This window comes from Drosophila santomea, chromosome 3R (assembly GCF_016746245.2).
Source record: "Drosophila santomea strain STO CAGO 1482 chromosome 3R, Prin_Dsan_1.1, whole genome shotgun sequence".
NCBI classification, from domain to species: domain Eukaryota; kingdom Metazoa; phylum Arthropoda; class Insecta; order Diptera; family Drosophilidae; genus Drosophila; species Drosophila santomea.
This window is the reverse complement of record NC_053019.2, coordinates 21,676,465-21,704,088: the sequence shown is the minus strand read 5'-3', so window position 1 is coordinate 21,704,088 and position 27,624 is coordinate 21,676,465. Positions and strand designations below refer to the sequence as shown.

General features: G+C 44.4%; 8 protein-coding genes across 17 annotated transcripts; 4 read left to right on the top strand and 4 right to left on the bottom strand.

Moving 5' to 3' along the window:
* The first annotated feature begins 1,895 nt into the window (after positions 1–1,895).
* LOC120454169 lies at positions 1,896–3,948 on the top strand. 5 transcript variants are annotated; one of them, XM_039639242.1, is made up of 3 exons: positions 1,896–2,070; positions 3,389–3,706; positions 3,758–3,948. In XM_039639242.1, exons 2-3 carry the CDS (start codon positions 3,407–3,409, stop codon positions 3,917–3,919), a joined length of 462 nt encoding a protein of 153 aa, XP_039495176.1. In that variant the 5' UTR covers positions 1,896–2,070; positions 3,389–3,406; the 3' UTR covers positions 3,920–3,948. The 5 variants fall into 5 exon arrangements, with proteins under 5 accessions (XP_039495176.1, XP_039495174.1, XP_039495173.1 ...); XM_039639240.1 differs by lacking the exon at positions 1,896–2,070 and adding an exon at positions 2,667–2,750; XM_039639239.1 differs by lacking the exon at positions 1,896–2,070 and adding an exon at positions 2,826–3,334 and having other exon boundaries at positions 3,389–3,703; positions 3,767–3,948.
* A 543-nt stretch (positions 3,949–4,491) lies between these two features.
* LOC120451563 (eukaryotic translation initiation factor 4E1) lies at positions 4,492–5,450 on the bottom strand. Its single transcript, XM_039635366.2, has 2 exons — positions 5,397–5,450; positions 4,492–5,336 (listed from the first exon to the last, which is right to left on the bottom strand). Exon 2 carries the CDS (start codon positions 5,244–5,246, stop codon positions 4,599–4,601), a length of 648 nt encoding a protein of 215 aa, XP_039491300.1. The 5' UTR covers positions 5,247–5,336; positions 5,397–5,450; the 3' UTR covers positions 4,492–4,598.
* On the top strand, positions 5,441–8,987 carry LOC120451560 (SCY1-like protein 2). The gene is made up of 6 exons (XM_039635363.2): positions 5,441–5,674; positions 5,738–6,337; positions 6,456–7,331; positions 7,391–7,610; positions 7,670–7,846; positions 7,915–8,987. The coding sequence occupies exons 1-6, from the start codon at positions 5,548–5,550 to the stop codon at positions 8,420–8,422; spliced, it is 2,508 nt and encodes an 835-aa protein (XP_039491297.1). The 5' UTR covers positions 5,441–5,547; the 3' UTR covers positions 8,423–8,987.
* Positions 8,988–9,162: 175 nt separating this feature from the next.
* Positions 9,163–10,766, bottom strand: LOC120451561 (adipocyte plasma membrane-associated protein). The gene is made up of 4 exons (XM_039635364.1): positions 10,522–10,766; positions 10,251–10,459; positions 9,907–10,195; positions 9,163–9,847 (listed from the first exon to the last, which is right to left on the bottom strand). The coding sequence occupies exons 1-4, from the start codon at positions 10,635–10,637 to the stop codon at positions 9,217–9,219; spliced, it is 1,245 nt and encodes a 414-aa protein (XP_039491298.1). The 5' UTR covers positions 10,638–10,766; the 3' UTR covers positions 9,163–9,216.
* Positions 10,767–10,802: 36 nt separating this feature from the next.
* LOC120451562 (beta-1,4-galactosyltransferase 3) lies at positions 10,803–12,167 on the bottom strand. The gene has a single exon (XM_039635365.1). It carries the CDS (start codon positions 12,054–12,056, stop codon positions 11,085–11,087), a length of 972 nt encoding a protein of 323 aa, XP_039491299.1. The 5' UTR covers positions 12,057–12,167; the 3' UTR covers positions 10,803–11,084.
* A 554-nt stretch (positions 12,168–12,721) lies between these two features.
* LOC120454348 (probable cleavage and polyadenylation specificity factor subunit 2) lies at positions 12,722–15,219 on the top strand. Its single transcript, XM_039639561.2, has 2 exons — positions 12,722–12,955; positions 13,015–15,219. Exons 1-2 carry the CDS (start codon positions 12,807–12,809, stop codon positions 15,134–15,136), a joined length of 2,271 nt encoding a protein of 756 aa, XP_039495495.1. The 5' UTR covers positions 12,722–12,806; the 3' UTR covers positions 15,137–15,219.
* Positions 15,170–17,228, bottom strand: LOC120454350 (pre-mRNA-splicing factor Slu7). Its single transcript, XM_039639568.2, has 4 exons — positions 16,535–17,228; positions 16,247–16,475; positions 16,006–16,189; positions 15,170–15,939 (listed from the first exon to the last, which is right to left on the bottom strand). Exons 1-4 carry the CDS (start codon positions 17,133–17,135, stop codon positions 15,229–15,231), a joined length of 1,725 nt encoding a protein of 574 aa, XP_039495502.1. The 5' UTR covers positions 17,136–17,228; the 3' UTR covers positions 15,170–15,228.
* An 80-nt stretch (positions 17,229–17,308) lies between these two features.
* LOC120454349 (protein kinase C) lies at positions 17,309–27,500 on the top strand. 6 transcript variants are annotated; one of them, XM_039639565.2, is made up of 11 exons: positions 17,309–17,510; positions 19,253–19,595; positions 19,760–19,953; positions 20,013–20,070; positions 20,136–20,248; positions 20,320–20,393; positions 20,999–21,030; positions 22,533–22,603; positions 22,666–23,881; positions 24,002–24,141; positions 24,200–27,500. In XM_039639565.2, the coding sequence occupies exons 2-11, from the start codon at positions 19,442–19,444 to the stop codon at positions 24,359–24,361; spliced, it is 2,214 nt and encodes a 737-aa protein (XP_039495499.1). In that variant the 5' UTR covers positions 17,309–17,510; positions 19,253–19,441; the 3' UTR covers positions 24,362–27,500. The 6 variants fall into 6 exon arrangements, with proteins under 6 accessions (XP_039495499.1, XP_039495496.1, XP_039495498.1 ...); XM_039639562.2 differs by having other exon boundaries at positions 22,663–23,881; XM_039639564.2 differs by lacking the exon at positions 17,309–17,510 and adding an exon at positions 17,574–17,670 and having other exon boundaries at positions 22,663–23,881.
* Positions 27,501–27,624: the final 124 nt, after the last annotated feature.

Sequence of the window (27,624 nt, the reverse complement as noted above, 5' to 3'; positions counted from 1 at the left end):
GAATATCTCTCTCGCAAAAATGCTGTACGAAACAAACGAAACAAAAGGCCCATTAATGACAAATGCGAAATAACAAAATTAAAATAATAATAAAGCTATATTCGCGATCCAGACACTGCATATTAATGGTGCCCCCATCAAAAGCCACTCAAGTGCACACTTTTCAGGTATGATCCGATCTTGTTCAGCGCTGTTCAAACACTTGACAATGACATGATTCGCTTTTGATGTATAATTGCTTCACTTTGGAGGCACAAACGGCCTGCAGATTGCTTTATACCTTTACCTATGTTATGTAATTGCTTTTAAATACATTTTTACTTATGCAGATTTCGCTACCATTTGTGGGCGGATAGTTTGCATTGAGCAAATAGGGCAATATTTACGCAGACAACTGAGTGCTACCATTTTGAGTCAATACCTTGAAAATCGAATTTCTCGCCGATTTTCGCACCTAGTTTTAGTAATTAGCTATAGCTTTAAAATTCGCTTCTCTATAAAAATTGTAGATTATCATATTTCTTGTCTGGCACAATCAGTTCTTAAAGTTCCAATTATCTACCTGTTCATTTCAAGGGCAATCAAACGCTTTCAAGCCAAATTAAAATACTTCTTAAGCTGATCATTCCATGATTATTGTTTTTATAAACTATTAAGTTTTATTGTGCTTTTTATGTTCAACACAGGCGGTTTATATGGATCGTCAAATAGCTTGCATTGCCAGACGCAATCGTATGGCCAAAATCACGTGGACTAACCAAAATGTCGAGCTGAAAAGGCAAACTGCAATAAACGCAACCGGATTTTAAGAACCCAATAAAATGGAGCACTAAAAAAGCGAAAGCTGACCTTGTCGCACTTGAGCGACAAGAATCCGGGCCGAAATCGCGGATCCATCTAAATGGTTGCACCCCCAAAACTGGCCGGCTCCATCATCGCGATAATAGCCAAAGCAAATTGCCAAGTCATTCGGGTTTTTGCCTTTCGATATTCTGGCATATCGACAAGCAAATAGCGCCGGGCAAACACAAAATAACAGAAAAACAGAATAACAGAAAAACAACGGCCAAAACAAATCAAACTCAAGTCCAGTAGCTGCAAATCCGAAAGGTAATTGCCAAGGGCTAATTCGGCATACGGAGTGCGGAAAATTCGTCGCGTCACCGCATAATTATTCGAGGAGTATCCATGATGAGATGATGGCCAGTAGTGTCTGGTAATTTGCCGTTCCAGCCGTGATTTACTATTGACTCTGGTGTCGGGCTGCTTGATTTATTTTATGACTGGACGCAGCGCAGCGTACGCCTCCCATATGTTCTTAAAACACAAAGAATGCTATGTTTCAAATACCCTTTTCAGCTAGAAAAAGCTAAGGTATGATAAATATATATGTATACTGACAAATATCCGGCATAATAATCAATTCTTCCCAGAATAGATATTTGAATACGTCACTTACTCTCTAATTGCAAAGACACTCAAATGTCTGAATTTAGTAGTAAGCAATCGAATTGAAGAACTCTTCTGGGAAAATATCTCGAGGGAATTATGGTTTTGTGGCACAATGTTAAAGCCTTTTCGTGCGATTTCGCCATTCAATGCAAAAATCAAATACCCCATCGAGGGTATAAAAGTATCAGTCACGGTAGAACGCAAAATTACCAACACATTGGCTGGTGGAGGGGAAGACACACATGGACATGGCTGAACGGAACCCATTGAAATTCAGAGCGGGTTCAAAGACGCTCGGCCACGGCAACAAATCGTGCAAACAACAAGCCGCCGAATTGCATGGAGCAACATCTTCATTGCGGGCGCTTTTATTGGGAGCCATCTGTAGGCGGGAGAGGGGGAGGGGGCCGGGGCTGGATATGGGGGGGGGGCGGTATAAAGACGCAGTCACCAAAGCGATTCAGCGAAATGCATTCTAGTGCCTTATTGATTGCGTTTCGTGTGCCACGGCAGAGTGCAAAAACTATGAAAATCTATTAATTCCACTCGGGGATAGGCAAATGCATCTCAAGTGGCTCGGACAGGGGAATCCGTAGACAGTGGAGATGGGGGATCTGTGTGAGTTGGGGAATCTGGGGAATCTGGCGGATACGGAGGGGCAGCGGCCAGTGGCTGACGTCGACACGGACATAGCTTTTGGGCCGTTGACAGGTGTTGACTGCGCTGCGAGTCAGGCCATTAATGAAAACAGGTACGAGTTGTAAACAATGGACGAGTTTTCCGACTACCAGATACCCGGTGGTGGTGGTCAGTCGTTTATTTCGTCGAAAATAGCATAGTTTCAAATGGAAATTAGATACAGTGCAAGCCATGTCGCTTTCCTTATACTTTAATTGAAATGGAAATCAGAGACTAACTGACGTCAATTCGTTTCGTTTGCATAGCCGACAGCTATTAACTTTAAAATATTATACGATTTATTTGGAATTTTAATTAAACTATAATGTATTTTTTACATCTATTAAATTGAAATGCACAGAGGCCTACAATAAAATCAGCCAGTGTTTCCATTTCACAACAATAAAATATATAAAATTCATATCTCACCACAGGGTATATAGCAAAGATTTCTGAAAAATAGTGAAATGTTACGCGATTAATATATGCATCTATATTCGAATTTTTCGAAGCTTGGCGTGCACTTGACTTCCGACTTTGACTCCAAAGTAAAGTGTCAGGCAATTGTATGTTTACCGAATCTAATAATGTTGACTGTCATCAATTAATAAATAAATACGGTGAGAAAAGCACGCAAGCAATTAGCTAGGGAACCATATATCCACATTTCTTAAGTGCCAAGTGCGGAATCGGATCTTGAATGTCAATGTCAAAGTGCAATTGCAAGAGTAGGCTTCAAATGGCCAACAGTTAAAGCCAAGTTAACTTACTGTAACGAAATTAAAGGGGCTTTTAAATAGCATAATTTAATAAGTGCCCTATGTCACAAAGGTCGGTTTCAAATACTCAGCCAAGGACATTATTAAAACTGGCCTTAAAAAAAAAAGGTTTCACAGGGTATCAGCTATGTTCTACTGTATATCCTCTAAAAACACATTGGAAGCGCAGTGAACCTAGAAATGTTTTTAATTTTAATACTACGCGCAAATAAAGGAGGCAAAAATTGATTGATTACCCGCTAATCTATCGACGTCGAAATAATTATGTTATAATTATCTGCACGTACACGAGTAACTAATTTGTTGACAGAGCTAAAAATGATATAATTTCATCGAACTCGTACCACTTTTTCTCAAGCAGCCAAGCCATGAAAAGAGTGCTCATTATTTGGATGCTAGCTCACCCACTACAGCATTATCAATGTGTAATTGTTGTTCTTTTTCCTGAGAAGTGCCTAATAAAGTGTTCTATTTTTCAGAGTGCTGTCATTTTCAAAATGACCAATGCAGTGTGTGAGTCCTATAACAAAACCTGGGTGGAATTCGGCCTGTGTCGCCTGCGAGCCGTTAGTCGGAATAAGGTTTGCCTGAATGTCGATGCCAATTTGCTTTATCCGGTTCACGATGTTATAGTCAAGGCCAGATTGATGAAAAGGGCCAATGGTTATAAGCCTTGGCTCTATAGCGTCAGCTTCGATGGCTGCCAGTTTATAAGGCGTAGAAACAATGCCCTGATTCGAATCGTTTGGGAGCTTTTTAAAGAGTACTCGACGATCAATCACACCTGTCCCTATGTGGTAAGTCTAAAGGATACAATCGAGTGATATTTAACACATATTATTACCTAGGGCCTGCAGCAAGTTAAGAACTTCTATCTAAGATCCGAGAAGCTGCCTACGCCCATACCCACTGGGGAATATCTGTTGATGATTGACTGGGTGTTCAACAAAAAACCGCAGGCTGCCACAAATGTTTATTTCACCTTTGTGGAGGATCTAAAAGATAGTTAAAAATCGTAAAATCTAAACTGAACTGTAATAAAAAGATAGACAATAAACATATAACTCTATATTGTTTTAGCTGATGAGGTGCACGATTAATAAGGAATTTGGCAAAATATCTTTAGGATGGTCATATACCATTTGAACGAGAAATAGCTTCTATCCGTGATCGGTGGCATACAAATGCGACTATTAAGTCATTGTTTCTGGGACCACCAAGAGCATTTCCAGCAGCCAGCGCAATATCGTAATCGTAATTTAAAACAAACAATACAAAAATAATTACCAATTAAGCCTATTTGAAATTCACATTCCGTATTTCACAGCACAAAAACAGCCTTGTCCAGTGGTTTCCAGAAAACCGACCAATTTGAATAAGCATTTAAAATGGTGAGGGATGTGCAATACTTAAAGTTTATTGTCTCTTTGGAGATTTAGCATAGTTCGTTACATTCAAAAATAATGAAGTATTAAATTTGAAAAGTACTTCCGTTAAAGGTTATAACCGTTATAGCTTAAAATGGCACAGAGGGGAAATAAGATCATTTTGAGCTACATTTAACTTAAAGTTATACATATTCAGCATAGTTATTTATAGAGCCTGTTATTCAGAATGGCACTTCGAAATGATAAAGTATTTATCCAATTTGAACTTTCAAGTTTTGGATATAAAAAAATACTGGGATGTTCATTTTCTTAAAGGTTTAGCCTCCAACTCAAAAATAGGAGGCGTTTTTTTCAATTGTCGTTCCAGTTGACGATGCGATGTAAATGTTATAATTTTTTTGCTGCTGAGGCTTACGAGCTCACAGAGTTTTTGACCAATCTCCATGTTTGCCTCGTAGTCCTCACAGTTCTTTGTCCAGACGGAGACTTTGCTGATTGACTTCCGAATCCTAACCAAAGCCCCACATATCTGTTCGCAATGATCGCAGGCCTCGCCAATCAGGCAAAGAAGTACGTCCAGCCAAATGCTGTCCAGTTCGGATTTAGCCTCCTTGTGCACAACGTATGTCCAACGACCGCCGTGCTTGTTCGGCAGATCCTCCCACATGGGGCGAATGCCCTTCTTGAAGAGCATGTAATCACAGCCGATTTTATGCTTGGATGGCGGATCGGTGCTGTAATACTGAATCCAGAAGTCCTCAACGGTGTTGAAGCTACCGACCTCGTACAGAATATCCTCCCACGATTTTTTGGGGTCGTGATCCACGCGCCACAGGGTCCATGTGTTCTGAAGCTTGTGTTTCCTTGCCACACCTGGCGGACTATCCTTACCCAGGGGACTCCCCTTTTTCGATTTTAAAAATTCTTTGGTTTGCTTTGAGCTCTCCATTTTGCAGATACTCTGTCCTTAGAGTTTGATGCTTAGACCCTTTTTAAATTGCAGATTATTATTGTGCGCATTTTTCGTAGAATTTTAGATCTAAGTGCTTAGTAAGCGCGTCATTACAAATTAATCGAGATAGCGATTACTGGCGCTTACATGTAAAATACATTTGACAGGCTATCGGAACATATCGATATATCGAGTAATGGCATCGCGAGTGGTTGGTCCAGCTCTAGTATTGATTGTTAAACAATAAGGAATTTTGCACTAACTTCTGGGCCGCAGTTACTGCAAATTTTGCGCCAGGATGGACATGATAAACAAATTCTACTCATCCGCCGTGCAAACGGTGTCCACACTGTCCGGCGTTCTGCCCGGAAACAATGTGACGCGGGAGTACGAGGTGCTGGAACAGGTGTGCACAGCCGGAGTGGGTGAGTTTACCTGCATTCGGAATCAAACATATTGTGGCTGATACGGAGTGATCCCACTGCCAGGTCTGATGTGGAAGGTGTACAATGGCCACAAGAAGAGCACCAAACAGGAGGTGTCCGTCTTCGTGTTCGAGAAAAAGTCGCTGGAGCGCTGGTCAAAGGATGACAGGGAGACGATGCTGGAAACACTGCGTCGCGGCGTTCAACAGCTTACCAAGATCCGTCATCCTCACGTGCTAACCGTACAGCATCCGCTAGAGGAGAGTCGAGACTCCCTTGCCTTCGCCACTGAGCCGGTTTTTGCCTCCCTGGCCAACGTTGTCGGCGACAACGTTCGCTCCGAAAAGAAACTCTATGATGTAGAGATTCGACACGGTCTGCTGCAGCTCTTCGATGGCCTGCAGTTCCTTCACCAAGACGCCAAGATTGTGCACCGCAACATTAGCGCCGAAACAATCGTGATCAACAAGAACCGCAGCTGGAAACTTTTCGGGTTTGATTTCTGCATTGCCAACCAGCCGGCAACCGATGGCACGCCCCACTGGCCCTTTCGGGAGTACACCACGTCGCTGCACGTCCTGGCACAGCCCAGTTTGGAGTACACAGCACCGGAGTTGGTCTTGAACAGCGTCAACACACCAGACAGTGATCTATTCTCATTGGGTAGGTACCTAGCTATATGATAGGAATAAATGAATTTTCACATGAGTCATAAACCTGCTAAGTATTCGATTTTGTAACCACACATAGAAACATATTATTGAGACTTCCTTTCCTGCAGGTGTCCTTATCTTCACCATTTATTCCGGCAAGCCACTAAAGATGTTTGGCAGTGACTACAGCAGTTTTCGGCGCTACGCAAATGATCTGAACCAGCGAAAGTATCCACCCATGAACACAGTACCCAGCGAGCTGACTGAAAGCCTTAAAGCTCTGCTGCATCCCAGTGCCAACCTGCGACCGAAGCTGCATGAGCTTAAGCAGATAGCTTACTTTCAAGATGTCGGGGTAAAGACACTTAGCTACTTGGATTCGCTTTACCAGTGGGACAACCTGCAGAAGTCCAAGTTCTATAAGGGTCTGCCGCAGATTATTCCGACGCTCCCGCATCGCGTCAATTTGCATTCGATTCTTCCCTATCTCGTCAAAGAGTTCGTTAACTCGCCAATGATACCGTTTGTGCTGCCCAACGTCCTGCTTATTGCGGAGATGAGCAGCCAACGAGAGTACTGCGACCACATTCTTCCGCACTTGAAGCCGATCTTTAAGCTTACGGATCCCATCCAGATTTTGCTGATCTTCATGCAGAAAATGGATCTGCTGCTCAAGCTAACGCCCGCGGAGGAGGTGAAGCAGAGTGTTCTGCCGCTTCTTTATAGATCTCTGGAATGCGACATGCCCCAGATCCAGGATCTCTGTCTAGCGGTGCTCCCCACGTTCTCCACTCTGATCGACTACAACGCAATGAAGAACTCCGTGCTGCCGCGCATCAAGAAACTGTGCCTGCAGAGCAGTAATGTGTCGGTAAAAGTTAACTGCCTGATTTCCATCGGCAAGTTGTTGGAAAACTTGGACAAGTGGCTTGTGCTAGACGAGATTTTGCCATTCTTGCAGCAGATCCAAAGCCGCGAACCCGCTATCATTATGGGAATTATTGGTAAGTTTTGAAACTAACACCAATTATTGTTTTACAACAATTCTTTTCCTGTATTTAAGGCATTTATAAAATCGCAATGACTAACACCAAACTGGGCATAACGAAAGACGTAATGGCCCACAAATGCATCCCTTATCTGGTACCCTTAAGTGTGGAGAACGGTCTTACCATAGCTCAATTCAACACGATTATAGGTCTCATCAAGGAGATGATGGGGCGGGTGGAACAGGAGCAGCGGGAAAAACTTCAGCAGCTGTCCACCATACAAAGAGACAATAAGTAAGTTCGATTTTTGTTGGACAACAAGTGCATTTTATATTCAATATCGCTTTATACAGACCCAAAGACGCTTCCGAAATATTGGCCAACGAACTGGAGAACTCTACGCTCTCCCCCAACGGGTCAAGCAATGGCAACAAGATCAACGATGACATGTTCTCCGGATTCACTGTTGGCCAGCCGAAAGCAACCAGCGCAGCTGCTATAGCGCCATCTAAACCCAGGGAACAGCTCAAGTAGGAATCGCTCAAGATGAAGACAACGAAATGCAGCTGAAACTCAAGAAACCCCTCTGTAATTTCAGAATATCGCACAATACCATATCTGCTCCGCCTGCAGCCAGGCCAGACATCCTCTCCTCGATGATGCAAAGCAACCTCACTGGTCTGGGTACAACTGCAGTGGCAGCTGCTCCGCCACCAGCCACGACACAAATGCCGTCAAACAATGGTTGGCACAGTGCAAATCCCCTTGTGATGAACCATCAGTTGGCCTCTCCGCAAGCCAGCAACAACAATTCCTTTTCGCTGGACGACCTGGATCCCTTTGCTGGTGGAAGACCCTCTGTTGGAGCCCCCATATCCAACAACACAAACGGTGCCAATATGTACACGGTGCAGCAGCCCACGGTTAACTATATTTATCCTACTGGCTACAGTCTGAACAGCATCCAGCAGCATCAGCAACAGCAACTGCTGGGGAAACCCAGTCAAGCACCCACGCTTCAACCGCAGACACAGCCGCTGCTGCCAACGGATAACCAAAACCTCAACGCACTTTCGCAGCAAGACATACTTAACTTTTTGAACTAGACACAGCCGTAGTTAATAACAATTGATAGATATCCATATTCCATACATCCGATATACAAGGAAACTTTATTTAGCTGCTGGCGTCGATTTGTAAGGCACGAAATTCTGAGCGTTAAAAAATTTGTAAGAAATATCATTTGCGGTATTAGGTGATATCTTCTTGGTTTATTTTTTCAATCGGAGTTTTTATTGATACTTTCGACGTCAGTACATATATTTATACATAAAATCTTATCTGTGCAAGTGTGTGAGTGTCAGTCTTAAAGTGTGCGTGTTTGTTAGAAATGTTTTAAATTATATTATGTAGATTTAAACGCAAGACTTTTGAACCCTTGCGCGTTGCCACATTCCGCAATCGATATCAAATGTGAAACGAAACGACCGCATGTAGTTAAATATAATAGTACATTAGCTAGACAAAAAGAACCAACTATGTTCTGTGCGATTGCTTCTTAACTATATTTTACAGTGTTTGTTTAATTAAATTTGTAATTCTATGCAAATCGAATTACTAAGTTACGAAATGGTATAGACAAATATAGTTTATTTATCTTTTATTTTAAAATCACGTATTCCTTAGTTTATTCAACATAAAGGTTTGTTCCTTGAGTTTTAATTTTATTAATAAATTACAAAATGTTAATGTGATTTCTTAATTTCGTGGTGCAATAAACTAATTTAAAGCAAAAAAAGTTGACAGGTTCTTAAAATAAAATGGCATTTGAATAATACATAAATAGTAAATTGAAATATTAAAAAGGGCATTTAATCCATCATAATGACAACTGATCCTTTTAATCTCCTTTTACAGACTTCACCACATCGTCGGGCAATTTGACTTTGGAAATATAGTGATTGAAAGGCGATCCCAAATATAGATGACCCTTAAATTCGAGCACGTGGGATATGCCTGAGGCTGAACCGTCAAACCCATGCAGAGATTTCACAACATTTCCATTCCAATCCACACGCACCACAGTGTTGCGCTTGGGAGCGTTCCTGATGACCATATCGTTAAAGGAGTGGAAAAGGCGAGCCGCCATGTCATTGGGATAAATATGGTTTAACATTCGAAGGGGAAGCCGCATTAGAGCCACCAAACGTGCCAAGAACGATCTTAATCTCGGATAGGGCGCCAGCACGGCGAACAAATTGGGATTCTCACGATCTGAAGCCACGGACAGAGGCACCCAGATTCCCTCCTCATCGGCAGTGAGATTATCCGGCCATCCAGGCAAACCCTCCACAAACACTTCGCTTTGACCGGCTCGTGATCCTTTGAGATAGTATTTTCTTAGCCGCATGGCCGTTGTTTCGGCAAGGATAATGAAATCCTCACTGGGACTTAAGGTCAAGCCGTTGGCAAAGGACAACTCGTCCATCAGTACCTCGTTTGTCTTCTTTATGCGATCGTATTTGAAAAGTCTAAGGAAAGTGAATAAGCACATTTTGTATGGTAGATATCTTTCTTAGGGCAAACTCACCGACCCGACGGGTTTGCGAACGCAGCCAGGACAAAGTCATCTGAAAATGAATCCGTCCAGAATATGTCACCCCGCCGGCTAACTGCCAGGGAATTGAACAGCTTAGCCCGACGGTTCGTCCCCTTGCCAGGAAGGATCTGCTCCGCAGGCACCAACACAGTCTTTTTCCTTGTTTCCAAGTCGACTTGCCATATGCCATAGTATGCATCGGATACAATAAGATTGTTTCCCTGGGTGTCCAGGGCTAAGCCCACTGGATAGCCGCACAACTCGTCGTCAAATATATAATCTAGGGTGAATATCAACGGCATTATGGATACAAGCTACAACTTCTCTTTAAATACCACAAGGTTGGCCTATCTTAGTGATTGGTTGAACAGACTCCTCATTATTCAGTCGAATAATCTCTCCGCTGTGAATTCCCGTGTATATCTTGTCATCGAGAACTATGAGGCACTCTGGTCCAAATATTTGGTCTTTCCACAACTGTCGGGCGCCATTTAAGTGACTGTTTAGCTCCAGCGTTCCATTCAGTTCTCTAGCTGGCTTTATACTGGGAAACACGCATAGATCATATGAGTTGATGATGATAGCAACCTAAGAAATCCGACTTACAAATACTCTTTGAATGGGAAAGTGGTGTTGGGAGGCAATCCCGGTAGCAGGAACAAGACCCCTAGGAATATCACCAAAAACAGGCTAGTTTTAAGTAATGCGCCAAGTAAACCCATGGCTAACTACACGGGGAATTGTTATTGACTGCGGTAACAAAGTTCAACTGTCAAGATAATGGCATAAAGTTTGATTTCGCATGGACGATACATTAATCCAAGGCAACTCTAAACCTTTATGTACCCTGAACGGACCTTCTGATGTTAGTTAACAAACATTTCATATTATTTAATACATCTTTTATTGGCAGAGGCAGAGCGTGCTTAACATGGCGATATCCGCTTAATCTGAGGCTTCTGCATTGTACTTCAATTACAGCTTCGACTCCTTCCTTCCTGTCCAGCATCTTAGCCTAGTGAGTGGAGATATCACGATCGATTCGGAACGCATTGTCTAAGGCGGCAACTAATCGGTTGCGAAGCGAAGTGCAGCCAAGTGTAAAACACTTCGAGGTACCGACTACGAAAACGATTGGCCTACAAGCTAAATATAACAAATACTGGCACTCAGGTGTCCACCAGGATGTGCGTGAACAGACTGTGCATTCGTCGTTCCAATTCCGTGTACACCAGTGAGTTGAGTCCATCCGAGTGCTGGCGCAGAGTTGCCGATCTCAGGAGCGCCACCCGGTTGGCATTCGGCCGCTCGGGCTTGTGCTTCAGCATGGTGTACTCACTGAACTCCATTGCGAATCGGCAAATATCGATGTTCAGGGCCTGCAGGCGTTCATAGAGGTCATCGTCCTCTCCGCCCCAGCCATAATACAGATTGGACATGCCATTGATCTGCTGGTACTGGACGGTGTTGATGGCCACCACGCCGCCGAAGAGACCGCGGTAGGGCAGCCGGAATCGCCAGTGATCCAGTGCAGAGCACATGTGCCGTGGACGCTCTGAGCAGGCATACATCTGGCCCGAATTCAGTGGCAGAAGGTCCACGTCGTGAAGGATCAGGCAGGGAAATCCATACTCCGCAGCCACCTGGGCGCCAATGTTAAAGAGCATTGCCCTGTTAAAGGGCTTATGATCGAACTGTTCGACCAGGAAAATCCGATAGTGGATCAGCTGCTGCGGCAGGTAATTGTGCATGTAGGTGAGAAAGGCGTGCAGCTGCTCCTCGCGCTGCCTGTATGGCACAATGATGGCGGTGCTGTAGCGAGCCTGACATCCTTCTGGACGGAATTCACCGCCCGGACGAATCTCCGCGCCCCGCTGCACCGCTCCGTGGTAGTGGGCGAGATGGTAAACGAACCTGTTCTCGGCGATGATCTCCGAGTAGGTGCATTCGAACGCCTCCTGCAGGGAGACATTTCGGGTCACCTGCGGCACCAGAGCCTCCTCAATCTTCGATTTCTCGATGTAGTCATAATGCGATGCGAACCGGAAGGGCAGGCACAGGTACACGATGAGCGTGATTAGGCCGATGGCGATGAGAAGATCATATATGTGGAAGCTGCGGACCCAGAGCCGCACGAACATCGTTGGCAGGAACTGTTGACTCAGTGCAACCTTAGGGAACTCCGCATCCTAATTTCGGACGCAATCTCGCGGGCGGTTGGCGAATAACAGCTGACAACCAGGGACGCAACACATCACCAACAGAGGCACAGTGGAACCTCACTAGCTGGAATTGTATGCATTCTTTCCATCTAACAATCATTTATACAAAATGTATATTAAAAGGTTACATTTTAAAAAGAAAATGCTTTTTAATACATTACATACTTTTTAAAGTTATCTTTAATAACAAATATTAGTAAGTCTGCAACATAGCAAGTTGTTTATAACACATATAACAACAGTTTGTACACTAACAAGGGTATGCGCTATTCTTTGAAACAGCATGACTCCACCCTGATAAATTATTTAATAATTTGATTAAAAAATGTATGTTTGCTTATGCTTGTTTGCTGGTACTTTTACTGATAAGCACAGTTGTAAACATTGACTCATTGAAGGGGAGGCAATTGAACTGAAGAAGGTCGTAGCCTTTAATATGTATATATGTATGTATGCAGGCCATAAAAAGGTTGTAAATTCATATTATAATTTAAAATTTTTTAAATTCATTAAATTGGGGTGTACTGTTTGGTCAATTGGTACTCACTGTGTAAACAAAGCAACAACACTCTGGCAACTCCTTGACAGCTTTGCATCCCTGGACCGGCGGAGATCTCCGTGTTTTCTTGTACAACTTTAACAAATGCGGCGGCGGATTTATTGGCAAAAATGACATCCATCATCAAGCTGCACACTATATCTGGGGCGATGGACGAGTCCCCGCCATGCTATATCCTTCAGATAGACGATGTGCGGATCTTACTCGACTGCGGATGGGACGAAAAGTTCGATGCCAACTTCATCAAGGAACTGAAGAGGTAACAATTGTGTACGCATTGCAGGAAAAGAATGATATAAATATTTCGTCTACTCCCAGGCAGGTGCACACCTTGGACGCCGTGCTGCTGTCCCATTCGGATGCATATCATCTTGGCGCCCTGCCATACTTGGTGGGCAAGCTGGGTCTCAATTGCCCCATCTACGCCACCATTCCCGTGTTTAAAATGGGCCAAATGTTCATGTATGACCTTTACATGTCGCACTTTAACATGGGAGACTTCGATCTATTTTCGCTGGACGACGTGGACACGGCCTTCGAAAAGATCACCCAGTTGAAATACAACCAAACGGTTTCACTGAAGGGCAAAGGATATGGAATATCCATTACGCCTTTGAACGCTGGACACATGATTGGCGGCACCATCTGGAAGATCGTCAAGGTAGGCGAGGAGGATATTGTGTACGCCACCGACTTCAACCACAAGAAGGAGCGCCACTTGAGCGGCTGCGAGCTGGACAGGCTGCAAAGACCTTCGCTGCTAATTACCGACGCCTACAATGCACAGTACCAGCAGGCCAGAAGGAGGGCTCGCGATGAAAAGCTCATGACCAACATCTTGCAGACGGTGCGTAACAACGGCAACGTACTGATAGCCGTGGACACGGCAGGACGAGTGCTGGAGTTGGCTCACATGCTGGACCAGCTGTGGAAGAACAAGGAATCGGGTCTGATGGCCTACTCGCTGGCCCTTCTTAACAATGTGAGCTATAACGTGATTGAGTTTGCCAAGTCGCAGATCGAATGGATGAGTGATAAACTCACGAAGGCTTTCGAAGGTGCCCGCAACAATCCCTTCCAGTTCAAGCACATCCAGCTGTGCCACTCGCTGGCGGACGTCTATAAATTGCCCGCTGGTCCGAAAGTGGTGTTGGCCAGTACTCCAGATCTGGAGAGCGGATTCACGAGGGATCTCTTCGTGCAATGGGCCAGCAATGCCAACAATAGCATAATCCTCACTACGCGCACGTCACCCGGCACTTTAGCCATGGAACTGGTTGAGAACTGCGCACCGGGCAAGCAAATCGAATTGGACGTCAGGCGAAGAGTTGAACTAGAAGGAGCTGAGCTGGAGGAATACCTGCGCACACAGGGCGAGAAACTTAATCCCCTCATCGTAAAGCCCGATGTGGAGGAGGAGAGCAGTTCCGAGTCCGAGGACGACATCGAGATGAGCGTCATCACGGGCAAGCATGATATTGTGGTCAGACCGGAGGGTCGCCATCACTCCGGATTTTTCAAGTCCAACAAACGACACCACGTGATGTTCCCCTATCACGAGGAGAAGGTAAAGTGCGATGAGTATGGGGAGATTATCAATTTGGACGACTACCGCATTGCGGATGCGACGGGCTATGACTTTGTACCCATGGAGGAGCAAAACAAGGAGAATGTAAAGAAGGAAGAACCGGGCTTGGGAGCAGATCAACAGACTAACGGAGGCATTGGCGACAATGATGTTCAGTTGCTGGAGAAGCCCACCAAGCTGATAAACCAACGCAAAACAATCGAAGTGAATGCCCAAGTCCAAAGGATCGATTTCGAAGGTCGCTCTGATGGCGAGTCCATGCTAAAGATCCTCTCCCAGTTGAGACCACGACGGGTTATCGTCATACACGGCACTGCCGAGGGCACACAAGTGGTGGCCAGGCACTGCGAGCAGAATGTCGGTGCGCGTGTTTTTACGCCCCAGAAGGGCGAAATCATTGATGTCACTACTGAGATCCACATCTACCAGGTACGTCTGACGGAAGGACTGGTCTCCCAGCTGCAGTTCCAAAAGGGCAAGGACGCGGAGGTGGCGTGGGTGGATGGTCGCCTGGGCATGCGCGTCAAGGCCATCGAAGCACCCATGGACGTTACTGTGGAGCAGGACGCGTCCGTGCAGGAAGGCAAGACATTGACTTTGGAAACACTAGCGGACGATGAGATCCCTATCCACAATTCAGTGCTCATTAACGAGCTGAAACTGTCCGACTTCAAGCAGATTCTCATGCGCAATAACATCAACTCGGAGTTCTCCGGCGGCGTACTCTGGTGCAGCAACGGAACTCTGGCATTGAGGCGTGTGGATGCCGGCAAGGTGGCCATGGAGGGATGCTTATCCGAGGAGTACTACAAGATCAGGGAGTTGCTGTACGAGCAGTATGCGATCGTTTAATATTAAATATGACGTTTGTCTAAACTCCGCATGTTTTACTTATTAAGATCCGAAATCGTTTTAATATAAGAATATTAATTGTACTTTATTGCCTACATAAATTGCAGCATGGGATCTTCGGCCCTTGGCCGCTTCTTCTTCCACTCCTCGATCTCGTCCTCTGTGGGCGCCTTCACATCATACATGCTGTTGTAGGCTCGTTTGCGATCGTCCAGCTCCTCGGGAATATCTGTTTCCTTTGTCTTTTCATGTTCCTTGGTCTCCTTATTCTTGGATTTTTGCTTTCGCTGCTCCTTGGCCTTCTTTTTCTTCTCGCGCTTTTTGGACTTCTTCTTTGACTTTTTCTTCTCGGGTTTTACCTCCTCCTCTTCGGATGAGGAGGATTCTGAACTTGGTGCTGAGTCGACTTCGGAGGCGGGCCTTTCTGGTGGCACTTCGGGTACCTTAAATTGGCTTTGAGCTGCGGGGTCTGCTACGACTGCTGCAGTGGAGCTGGTGGGATGCTGTTCCGAGTAGCCCTCTGGTTCCTGCATGCCCACGCAGTAGGAGTTCTTGATGAAGGACTTGCAGCACTTGTAGCCCCAGCGACCGGCGTTCCAGAAACTGCCCCACACCGTTGTGTGGTTGTTAATGTACACATCCTCCTCGTAGATACTGCGCGCTTTCGGCTTCTCTACACCCTTTATCACCTTGCCGCTGCGAGAGTACTCGATGTACTCCTCGGTCTGCGCCAGCAGCAGCGACTTTGGCGGAACCTGCAGATGCTCTTCGCCTCCGTATTTCTCCACAATGTGCGTTTTGGTCTAGACAAAGAAGAAAATGGTTGTAGTATTTTGTCCAAGAAAATTACAAGCCTATAAATTACTTACACTTGATTTGAACTGTTCCTTCTTCTGCTCGTACTCTTTCTGAAGCAGCTCCAACTTAGTGGGCTCGGCTAGCAGATGCACATCAACTCCTTTGCCATGTGCTTCCCAGGCAAACAACTGGGCGGTGGCTTGGGCTGTAGTGTCTCCAGAAAAGCGCACAAAGTTCTCGCCAGCAAACTCAGCTCTGCAAGAATGACAAGGTTATGGAATTTGTTTATTTGTACACGTTTTAGTCACTTACTCCTCTTCGGGAACGGCAGGATTGGGATTGTCACGCATAGAGCGTGTTTTGGGATCGTAGTAGGCAGAGTTGGGGTCCAAGTTCCTCAGATACTTTGCCGTATCCTCGCGAATACGCAAATTGCGCACAGTGATACGCTGTTTAGAGTCCACCTTGGTGCCGGGCATGTCTACTTCGTCCACATATTTGTCCTCGTTGCCCTCCTCATCGGATATTTCGGCATCGGGATCTAAGGATATAAGAATATATGATTAAAACTGTAAACAATCTGAACACACTTTTACGTACCATTTTTGAGCTTCTCTGCTTTGAGTTGTCGCTTGGCCTCCTCCACCTTTTCGTACTCCTCAATGATCTCTCTGTGATTGGCCGGGTCGTAACTGCTCCAGCGATCTCGTTTCTCGTCATAGTTTACCGCCGCTTCATTGACCAAATGCTCGTCGTGCACGACGATGGATTCAGCATACTTGGCTTGGACCTTCCGTGGCCGCTCCAGGCAGTCCTTGCGTTTGTGTGTGACGGCGCCGCAGTTTTCGCACGCTCCCTTCCGGAACTTAGTAATGATGCGTGTGGTGTTGAGTCCCTTGGGAGCCCTCTTGTCCAGCTGTCCTTGCTCGTCCTCGTGTTGGGGCCGCTGATGCTTGAGTGTGGGCCCCGCCGATCCGTAATACCACGGTGCATTCGAAATGTACTGCGGAATGTGCGGATTTATGTCGCGACCCTCCTCGTCAACGGCGGCTGGAGCTGTTCCCGCTTTTCGAGCCTCCTCCAGCTCCTTGGCCTTGCGCCAGTCCTCTCGGGACTTCTTCTTGGGCTCCTCCTCGGCATCCTGGTCGTGCTTGCTCAGTATGATCTGCGAGACGGGTGTGCGTATGGGCCCCGAGCTCATATTGCCAGATTTTATTTACTAGATAATATTAGTTGTAATATTTATTTCCCTTTATTGGTATCGGTTATCGAAGAGTGTTGGTAAGCGGAGAATCTGTTGCCTTAACAGCGCAAGTGTTGGACAAACTGTAGCCCCACCACGATATGTATCGTCCACCTTGGCACATCCCTAACGTTTTTCCAATAAGAATTGGCGTGAAGTGAACATTTTTATCAATATTAATACGCGAAACCGTTTTAAAGCCAATAAGAAAACTACCCAGCAATGCAACGGAAAATGCTGGACACTGTGATTTTGTGAAACTATTCGAATTCGTCGGAAAACCAAGGAAATTACCTGGAAAAACCAATCAATTTAAAACGCTGTGCAAACAGGGTGCGTGTAACTGTGTGCGTGCGTGTGTGTATAAGCGCATACATATGTCGAGCGTGTGTGTGTGTGCTCTAGTGTGAAGGCATCCTTAATTTTTTCGCACACATAGCTGAACACTTTTTCTCTAATATACAAGTTCCTGCGCGCGCAGATAAATTATAAGGTTTTTTTTTGTTCCTTGTTGATTGCAATATTTTCTGCTTATTTGTTTTCGTGCATACTCATTTCGCATAAACATACATAGCAAAGAAGCATTTCAATAACTTTTCATTCTAATCGTCAAACATTTTCTATATACCAACAATAGAGAGAGCAAGAAAGAGAGTGGTATATATAAAAAGCATCGATGGGACTTTCTTAAAATTTCTCCGTGTCTTGTGCTTGAATGTGAACCAAAAAATGTCAGAAAAACGTGTGTGCTATAATCAAACGAAGTGCCTAACATTCAACTTAAAAAACAGAAAAAAATATAATTTTTGAACAACGAACATTGTGCGCATTTCGTCTGTTTACCAACACTGCGTGCGTTATTGTCAAGCTGACAGGTGGACAGTACGGCAACTCTGCCAGCTGGAAGACCTTCGTTTTCACCAATTAGAAAATTACAAATTTTCCAATTGGACGGGCTAGCCAAACGTTTAGTTAATTGAGCGCACTTATTGGCGTTTCGTCAGGTGTTTCCGATTGGAGTGGCGTGAGTCGCGCGTGTATTGGTGGGTGGCAGAGGTGCGAGAGGGAGGCAGCATTGAACATTCTTGTTATTCTCTCTTTGTTGTTTAATCTGTGGAAAAAAGCTGACTGCGCGTGTATATGTATGTGAAAGTGTGTGTATATGTGCCATACTTGCACACATTGAATTTGCATAAAAAAGTGAGCAAGCAAAGACATTATATGTAATCAAAGCTAAACGACACTGAAAGTACTCAAGATTGTGTGCGAAGAAAAGGGGCAACTACATATGTATGTATGTACTTGTTCCCACCAAATTGCCAATTAGAAAACGCTTTGTATCCCAATTGGATGCGCATTAGGCTAGTGTAGAGATTAGCGTACACTGAACAACAATCTGTGGAATTGCGAAATAAACAAAGTTGCACTCCTTGGCATGATTTATACGCTAGAAATAATACCAAAGCCGATGATGGTCGCGCACTATTTTCGATTTTTGTTTCACGGACTGTTGTCGTTTGAGCGATTGCCTAATGTACACACACACACAAACGGGCAGAAACACAGTGGCGGCCAAAATAGTAGTGGTTAACGAATAGATGTAATAAATCAATGATGAAAGGAATTAAAATTCGTTTAGGGTCTTAAAATATACAAATATTAAAAAATAAACACGCATTTCTTTCTGTGAATCATAAATACTCCAAATTTAACAAAGAATAAGTCAGCCATAGTTTGAATCATCGTTGTAATAATACTAATACTAAAAACTGAAATTAGATGTTTTTAAGCTGATATAAAATAGTTCATACGCATCGTCAAGGAAATAACTCCATGGGGTGAAAATTCCTTTGAAAAATTCCTCTCTACTATTCTGACCGCTGCTGTGTGTGCTATGTGTGTGCACAAATTCCATCGATGCGAGGCTTAATCGACCTTGGAAGTGATTCGAGTATACCGCATACGCCATTCATGAGTGTCAATGACCTACACCAACATTGGCCCACAGCGCGAAATGCGAATGGCAGTCGTTCGATTCATTAATTCATCTGGAATTGCTCTCCATTCGATTGCAGATCAGGATCACCAGCCAGCCGCACACCACCACAAGCCGAGTGGTCCACCGCTGCTCCCCACACAGACACGCAAGGACATCGCACGGAGGAACGAGGAGCAGCCGGATCAGGATTAGGATCAGGTTCAGGATCGGGATTAGGAATAGGAATAGGACAGGATAGAACAGGACAGTCACCGATCCCACGACCATGTTCACGGGCAAGCTGCAGATCAAGGTGTGCGAGGCGAGCGGCCTGCGGCCCACAGACTTCCAGAAGCGCCACAACCTCACCTTCGGCAAACTGGCCGACGAGCAGCTCATCGATCCCTATGTCTCCATAGATGTCGACGAGAGTCACTTCGGTGAGTGTCCCACTTCGTTTTCAGTTCATTTAAGTTCTTTCAGAGATGAATGAGAAACTAAAGTCGGTTAGTTAGTTATAAAAGTTAGTTAGCTAGCAAAAGTGTTGCATACTTAAAAGGGTCACCATTACTAACTATCTATTTATTTGGTTCTTTTGTTACAGATCGAGCCACCACAAGGCCAAAGACATTCGATCCTGTTTGGAACGAGCAGTTCGTCCACGACGTGACCAATGTGAGCAACATCAACTTGACCGTCTTTCATGATGCCGCTCTGCCGCCGGATGACTTTGTGGCCAACTGCATCATCTCCTTCGAGGACCTCATGCAGAGCGAAACCGCTGTGCAGGATCTATGGGTGGGTTTTTAAATATATATACCAGCGTTCTTATACTACTACTTCTTGAAATCTCACAGGTTAACTTGGAGCCGCAGGGCAAGATTCACGTCATCATTGAGCTAAAGAATCGCACGGGTACGTAGGCATATGAAGATGTGAAGGAAGTACTGCGGATGCTGATCTTTCCCGTTCGATTTCAGATAAAGCCAAAGCCGAGGCCGTGGTGGAGCACACGGTGGCCGTTAACAAGGAGTTCAAAGAGCGCGCCGGATTCAACCGCCGTCGCGGTGCCATGCGTCGTCGGGTCCATCAGGTGGGTGTCCACTTAACCAGTTAACCAGAATGATCGTAACTAATAGCTGCACTTCGTTTGCTTTGCACCAGGTGAATGGGCACAAGTTCATGGCAACGTTTTTGCGTCAACCCACCTTCTGTTCGCATTGCCGGGAGTTTATCTGGTAAGTGAAGCCGAGCACACATGATCGTACAACTCTCGTAACGAACTCACCGAAGGGCTGAAACATCTCCGTACATCCTAAGTTGTATACGCAGTGATTAATCTGAACATGCATTTAGTTTTGGGACCTGATTTACACACACCTTTCACCATCCGACCTACTTTTGATTTCGATTTCGATTCGATTCGATACTACTTTGGTTGATCTATTACCTCTATGTTCTTAATGTATCACTACTCCTCATCACTCATCATCGCTCCACTTGGGCTCACATCTCGCATCTTTGCTCCTTTGGGTGGCTCACTCTTATGCGGTTTTAGTTTCCTTGGTTTCCTCTACATCCATTGGCATTAACTTGGTTTCTCTGGTGGGCTATTATGCTGCTTGGTTGGCTGCTGGGGTCATCTGGGGTTCACGATCTCATCAATGCTTGATTTCTTACGGCGACACTCATCCATCAAGAGTTATACACTCGCAAGCACACATACCACACACACCACACACACCACACACACACCAAACCACCGAAGAAACACAACACAAATCATTCAGTTACCAAAATATATATACATACAATAGCCATGGAATTTCTTGCCTTTTTGCAGGGGAATTGGTAAACAAGGCTATCAATGTCAAGGTATGTGTTTTGCTTCAGACTAAACGGAATTGAAAACCAGAGCAGCTCAGCTCTGGCGCTTCGGAGCTCCAGGATGAGCCCCCGACAAGCTATATCCAATCCATATCACTTTGCATTTGCTTGTTACGTTCGTTGTACGCTGTTCGTTGTTCGTTATTCGTTGTTCGTTGTTCGTTGTTTGCTGTTGTCGCTGTTGATGTGATTGCCATTGGGTTTCTTTGGCTGCAATTTGAGATCAGTTATACGTACTATTTTATCATACTCCGAAACTATTGGCCAGCCTTCGGCATTGTCCAGTGCATCCATCACTTGCTTGAGTCGGAACAGGTCCTGTCCCCACTGCACCATAAGTCCAATCGATCTGGATGGTCGCGTCCTCGTTCCCATCACAATGCATTTTAAACTCTCGATTGCAGGGGAATGCATTACTAATCGGAGTCACAGAATATTTTTTATAGGCTTTATGCTATTTAAATTAAATTATCACATATACATATAAGTTTGTCCGTCCGCCCATTTATTATAAACATATTCTCATGCATGCTATAGATAATCCCGAACTATGGGTTCTAGAATCTTGAATCAGCCTTTTATTTCAAGAGATGAGGACTAGGCAGTTTTCAGTTAGTTAGAAACAAATGTCACTAAACATTAAAACGCGAACTCTTTAGAACTGGAATCATTGGTTAATCATCTACTTAAATCTATTTCCTGCACGATAAATTATCTCTTTGGTTTTCAAGGGATCAAATGAAAGTATACGCTACGGAATCGAACGAGCATAGAAATACTACATAGGATTTCGTTTTATTTACTTTAATTCATTGTCATGAAAAAACAAAACTGCTTTTTTGGCTGCCTTCGTCATTTCTCACACTTTCAAGTAGTGTTGGTTCCAATATCTCTGGCACGAAGCATCTAAATGTTGTGATTAAACCGAAACACTAATTAGAGCACAGACACAGACCAAGCACAACTTAACTCCACTGACCAACATGTGAATAATCACACTGCACAGCAAGAAACAGTCGACGGTTTACCAACTAATTACTACTGTCCACCCAATCGTGGTATTCGATCAGGATCCTTGGATCCTTGGATCCTTGGATCCTTGGATACCAATCCAAATCGAATGCCACGATGGCGGACTTGTGTCTAACCCTGAATGTTTCAACGAGCTTAATTCAAACGAAATCCTGTAAATATACACATTTGTATGTCTAGAGTTTAGGCTCGGTGGTAGAAAGTCGCCCTGAAACAAAAGTTACTACTTTCAATATTATGAAGAAACTAATTGATTTTTAGAGCTGTGTATCTTTTGATAGAAAAGATACACAGTTTATAGTGCATCATGGCGATCTTCCTTCCGAGCTCATAGATTTTCATAGACTTTCGGATTCTTTGGCCACTGCACTCTGCCATCGAAGAATCCTCGAAGCGCCAAGTGCCCAGTTTGGATACTAATGATTATGCATTTGGTTTCTCTTCCCCGAAAACTCTAGTCTGCACGTTAGTTGTACATAAAAAATGTCACCTGTCGGTGGTGTCCAAGTGTCCGGGCATGCGGGATGAGGTAAGTGCTAATGGGATAAACCAGCCAGATCGCGTTGATCTAATCGCGAGCCATTCCAGCAGCAAACCAAAGTGGAGGTGGTGCCCGCGGGCCAGAGGTTCAATGTGAATGTGCCGCACCGCTTTGTGGTGCACAGCTACAAGCGGTTCACCTTCTGCGACCACTGCGGATCCCTACTATATGGCCTGATCAAGCAGGGATTGCAGTGCGAGACCTGCGGGATGAACGTGCACAAGCGGTGCCAGAAGAACGTGGCCAACACGTGCGGCATCAACACGAAGCAGATGGCCGAGATCCTCAGCTCGCTGGGCATCTCGCCGGACAAGCAGCAGCCGCGCCGCTCCAAGTACTTGAACCAGCAGGGCGAGGACAACTATGGAGCATCCCTGGGCAGCGATGGCGACGGTGCACCGGGGCAGTCTTTTCGCAGTTGCGCCTTGTCGGCAGACAGCCTGGCCACCTCGACGACGACGCTGACCAGCGGCTATAATAGCAGCAGCTGCATGAGCCTGGCGGTGGGCGGATCGGGAGGCAGTGGGGCCACTGGAGAGACGCGTCCGGGCAAGTGCTCCTTGCTGGACTTCAACTTTATCAAGGTGCTGGGCAAGGGCTCGTTTGGCAAGGTGATGCTCGCCGAGAAGAAGGGCACCGACGAGATCTATGCCATCAAGGTGCTCAAGAAGGACGCGATCATCCAGGACGACGACGTCGACTGCACTATGACAGAGAAGCGCATCCTGGCGCTGGCCGCCAACCATCCCTTCCTGACTGCGTTACATTCCTGTTTCCAGACCCCGGACCGCCTCTTCTTCGTGATGGAGTACGTGAACGGCGGCGATCTGATGTTCCAGATACAGAAGGCGCGTCGATTTGAGGCCTCGCGTGCCGCCTTCTATGCGGCGGAGGTGACACTGGCGCTGCAGTTTCTCCACACCCACGGCGTCATCTACCGCGACCTGAAGCTGGACAACATCCTGCTCGACCAGGAGGGCCACTGCAAGCTGGCCGATTTTGGGATGTGCAAGGAGGGCATCATGAACGGCATGCTGACCACCACCTTCTGCGGCACCCCCGACTACATCGCCCCGGAGATCCTCAAGGAGCAGGAGTATGGCGCCTCCGTCGACTGGTGGGCGCTGGGCGTCCTCATGTACGAGATGATGGCTGGCCAGCCGCCGTTCGAGGCCGACAACGAGGACGAGCTCTTCGACTCCATCATGCACGACGACGTCCTCTATCCGGTTTGGCTGTCCCGCGAGGCCGTCTCCATACTGAAGGGTGAGCTTCGCTATCCTAATCTACTTTCTTACTCAGCACATAGAACGTACATTACTTACTATGTGTAATATTTGCTAGGAAAACTAACAGATACTAAAACATGTTTGCCCACATCCCCAGGTTTTCTCACCAAGAATCCGGAGCAGCGACTGGGGTGCACTGGCGACGAGAACGAGATACGCAAGCATCCATTTTTCGCCAAATTGGACTGGAAGGAGCTGGAGAAGCGCAACATAAAGCCACCATTCCGACCTAAAATGGTGAGCTAAATGCATTATATTCTAGTAAAGATTTGACTTATATCGATTGTGTACACAGAAAAATCCACGCGATGCCAACAACTTCGATGCGGAGTTCACCAAGGAGGATCCAGTACTCACACCGATTGGAAACGAGGTGGTGCGCTGCATCAACCAGGACGAGTTCGCCGGCTTCTCGTTCGTGAATCCCAAATTCGGACCGGAGCGCAAAGTCTACTAAGGCCCAACGATCGCAGTTCACGTTCACCTACCAGTTCGATGGGCGGCGATGCGATCTGGAGATCTACCCGTGAGACTGGGTACCCCGGTCGACATTGGGTGGCCCAAGCCCAGCCAGATCGCCATCGCGCCGAGCTGTCATCCAGCGAGTAGCGCATCCCCCCTAGCAAAAGCAGTCTAATATTTTTCATATCCCCATTTCCCGTAACTCCCCGGCGCAATCGCTCCAATTGTTGTCTGTTTCCAGTCGTGATGCTCGTCCTTGTTTCGTTTCGTTTCGTTACCGGTCCTGTGTGTAGATCACTCATCCACATCCAACTACCAGTGCCAATTGTCGAAACTGCTAGCTTCAAATTGAATTGAAACCAAACCTTTTCCCGCTTCAAGCTCCACGCCTGTTGGAATTTATTTATGTTGTTTGCCAAGCTCCCAAGAACAGAAACCAACACAAAAACAAACAAAAAAAAAACACAAAAAGAAAGAAAAAAAAAATTAAGGAAAGAAGAAGTGTAAGAGACACAACCCATCTAGTCAATGCCCAGTGGCTGAGTGCATTTTGTTATTAGTTATTTATTGATTGTTTGACGTGCCGAATCTCAAGTTTCGCACTCACATACCGACAGCATCCAAGCAGAGCTCTATTTACGGGAGGCGAGGCACTTGCTCCAAGCGAATCTCAAGGGAATTTCTAACACAATAGCCGCAATGTGCCGTCTGTACCACATACACCATACACCAAACACCATACACTAAACACCAAACACCAAACACCATACACCAAACACACCATACACCACAATACATGCGACCACACGGAACTAGTTTCATTTGTTTTACGTATTCGAAATCTTGCACAACTTCCTTCTCAAGTATTAAAGCGATATTATTTTAAAGTTACCTTATTGTTATACATAAATATTTATAAAATGAAAACAAACAAACAAAAAGAAACAAACAAACAAACAAAACAAAATGAAGCCAAAAAGCCCTAATACAAACGCATACAATTTACCAACAAAGAGAAAAAGAAAGTAAAGCTAACTAATCATAGAGGTAAAAATCTAAACCCACAAAGAGAATGTCTATAAAATTCATATTAATTTATGCTAAAACAAATTATGAATACAAAACGTGTTTAGTCTGTAAGCAAAAATGGAGGAGAAGGAGAACAAACAAATTATATATATAAAGTATATATATATATGAACCATATAAATTGTGAAACTAAAGCATATATAATACACACAAATGGCAAAGATTTAGCGTAATGAGGAAAACCCGAACAAAATTATATGAAATTATGAAATGTGGCATAAGGAAGATAGGAGACAAACAATATGACTTTTATGTGTTGATTTTAAAGCCAAAGACTCAAGCTAAGTTCTATTCGCAATTAACTGCATTCAAATCTAGCATAAATTTGATTGGTACCCCTTAAATGTTGTTACGACTATTATTTACTCCATAGCAAATTTCGAGAGACGAAATTGTTTATGTTTTTCGATTTCCGTCTACCAAGGCGAGAGGAGGAATAACCGAATGCTAAAATAAATCATTAATCATAAATCATTAATGGTAACTGCAAGAAGGAATAGCAAAGGAAGGATAACAGATGATTTATTAACTTTAAGCAGCGTTGTTAACTAAAAATAAAAGTCGTAAGGCAAAGGCAAGCATAAACACACATTTGTATGTAATAATAACGCCCAGTGTCTAATAATATTTGTGAAATAGCAAGCCCAGCGTAAGCGCTAGTTACCCATTTACAATTTAAATGTTAACCCAAAGTATTTTCAAGAACGCATTTTACCAAAAAAAAAAACAAAAAACACGAGAAATAAAAACAAATTAAAACAACAAACAAAAACCAAAACACAAGAAATTAAGGACGAAGTATAGGCAAAATGTTGAAAGCTATGGATAATTTTTTAAGCAATGCCCTCAGAGGCCGTTGCAAAGATAGAGGCGCGTATTCAATTAAATTTAAACAAAGAGTATAAAAACAAGCAAAACTCCAGCCAACAAGATAAACTCATATGAACATAGGTATAGATCCTCGATCGAACATAGGGATCGTAACCAGGATCAGGATCACGATCGGGATCGGGAATAGGTCAGTCGAAAAAAGGGTACATTTAATGGGAGAGAAACTGAGGAGGGATTAGAACAAATCGCGTGACCGTAACCTGACAAAAAACCACAAAAAAACAAAACTTATAGGAAAATGTGCAACCAAAAATGTTAGCTATAAGCTCTCACAAACAAATACGCAAAGCTGAACGCTCCCCGCGCTCCCCCGTTGTCTCCACCTACTTGCTGCAAACATAAGACCCCGAAACTTATAGTGAATATATATCATGGCTTGCCAAAGGGGCTCTTCAACTAAACTCCGAACTCAGAACTCCGAACTTTGAACTCTGAACTCTGAACTCTGAATGTACTCACCCGATCAGCTTAGCTAACTTTTTCTGGAGCCACGCAGCTCAAGCAAACACTCAAACTCAAACTCACACCCACTTACATATGTGCAACTTTTTCATGTACCTTTCGCATCTTAGATACTTAAATGGATTATTAACGGAAGCCCCGAAAATTGTTAACTGATCTAAGGCAGAACTACACACAAACTACTAAGAAAATATACTGAATTATTTATGGAACGGCGTACAAAACTAAAGCGCAACAAATTGGGAGAGAAAGGTTAGGAATCATTGCAAAGTAATAATCATAAACACAAAAGTATTCAGAAAACAACACACACAAAACACACAAGGCACATGAAAAATACAAAGCAGATGGAAAAACAAACTACAACTGAGAAAAAAGAAAAAACACGGCATAAATAAAGTTTAAGTTATGTTTAAACAAGAGATAAATAACTGTAACGGTAAAGTCGAAAGTCAACAGTTGATATGTTGTAAAAAAGCTATTAAATAAAAAGAAAAACACAAAAAAAGAAAAGATTACCAAGGAAGGCAAGTGAGCGTAATTGAATGTTAAAGAAGCTACTAAGTAAATGGTACGAGCAGATGTGTGCAAAGATAACCAAAGAAAGCAAATTGAAAACAAGAAAAATTGATTTATAACATTAAGTGAAAACTAATTAATAAATAAAGAGGTAACACCTATGAAAAATGTAACTGATTTGTTTGGATTTGAAAATTACAGCACTGCTACGTTCGAAACGGGTATGTTAAGATGAGCGGTTAAGCTTAACAGGAAATGGTACCTCACTGTGAGGTCGATTAAGAACTAGAGCTTAAC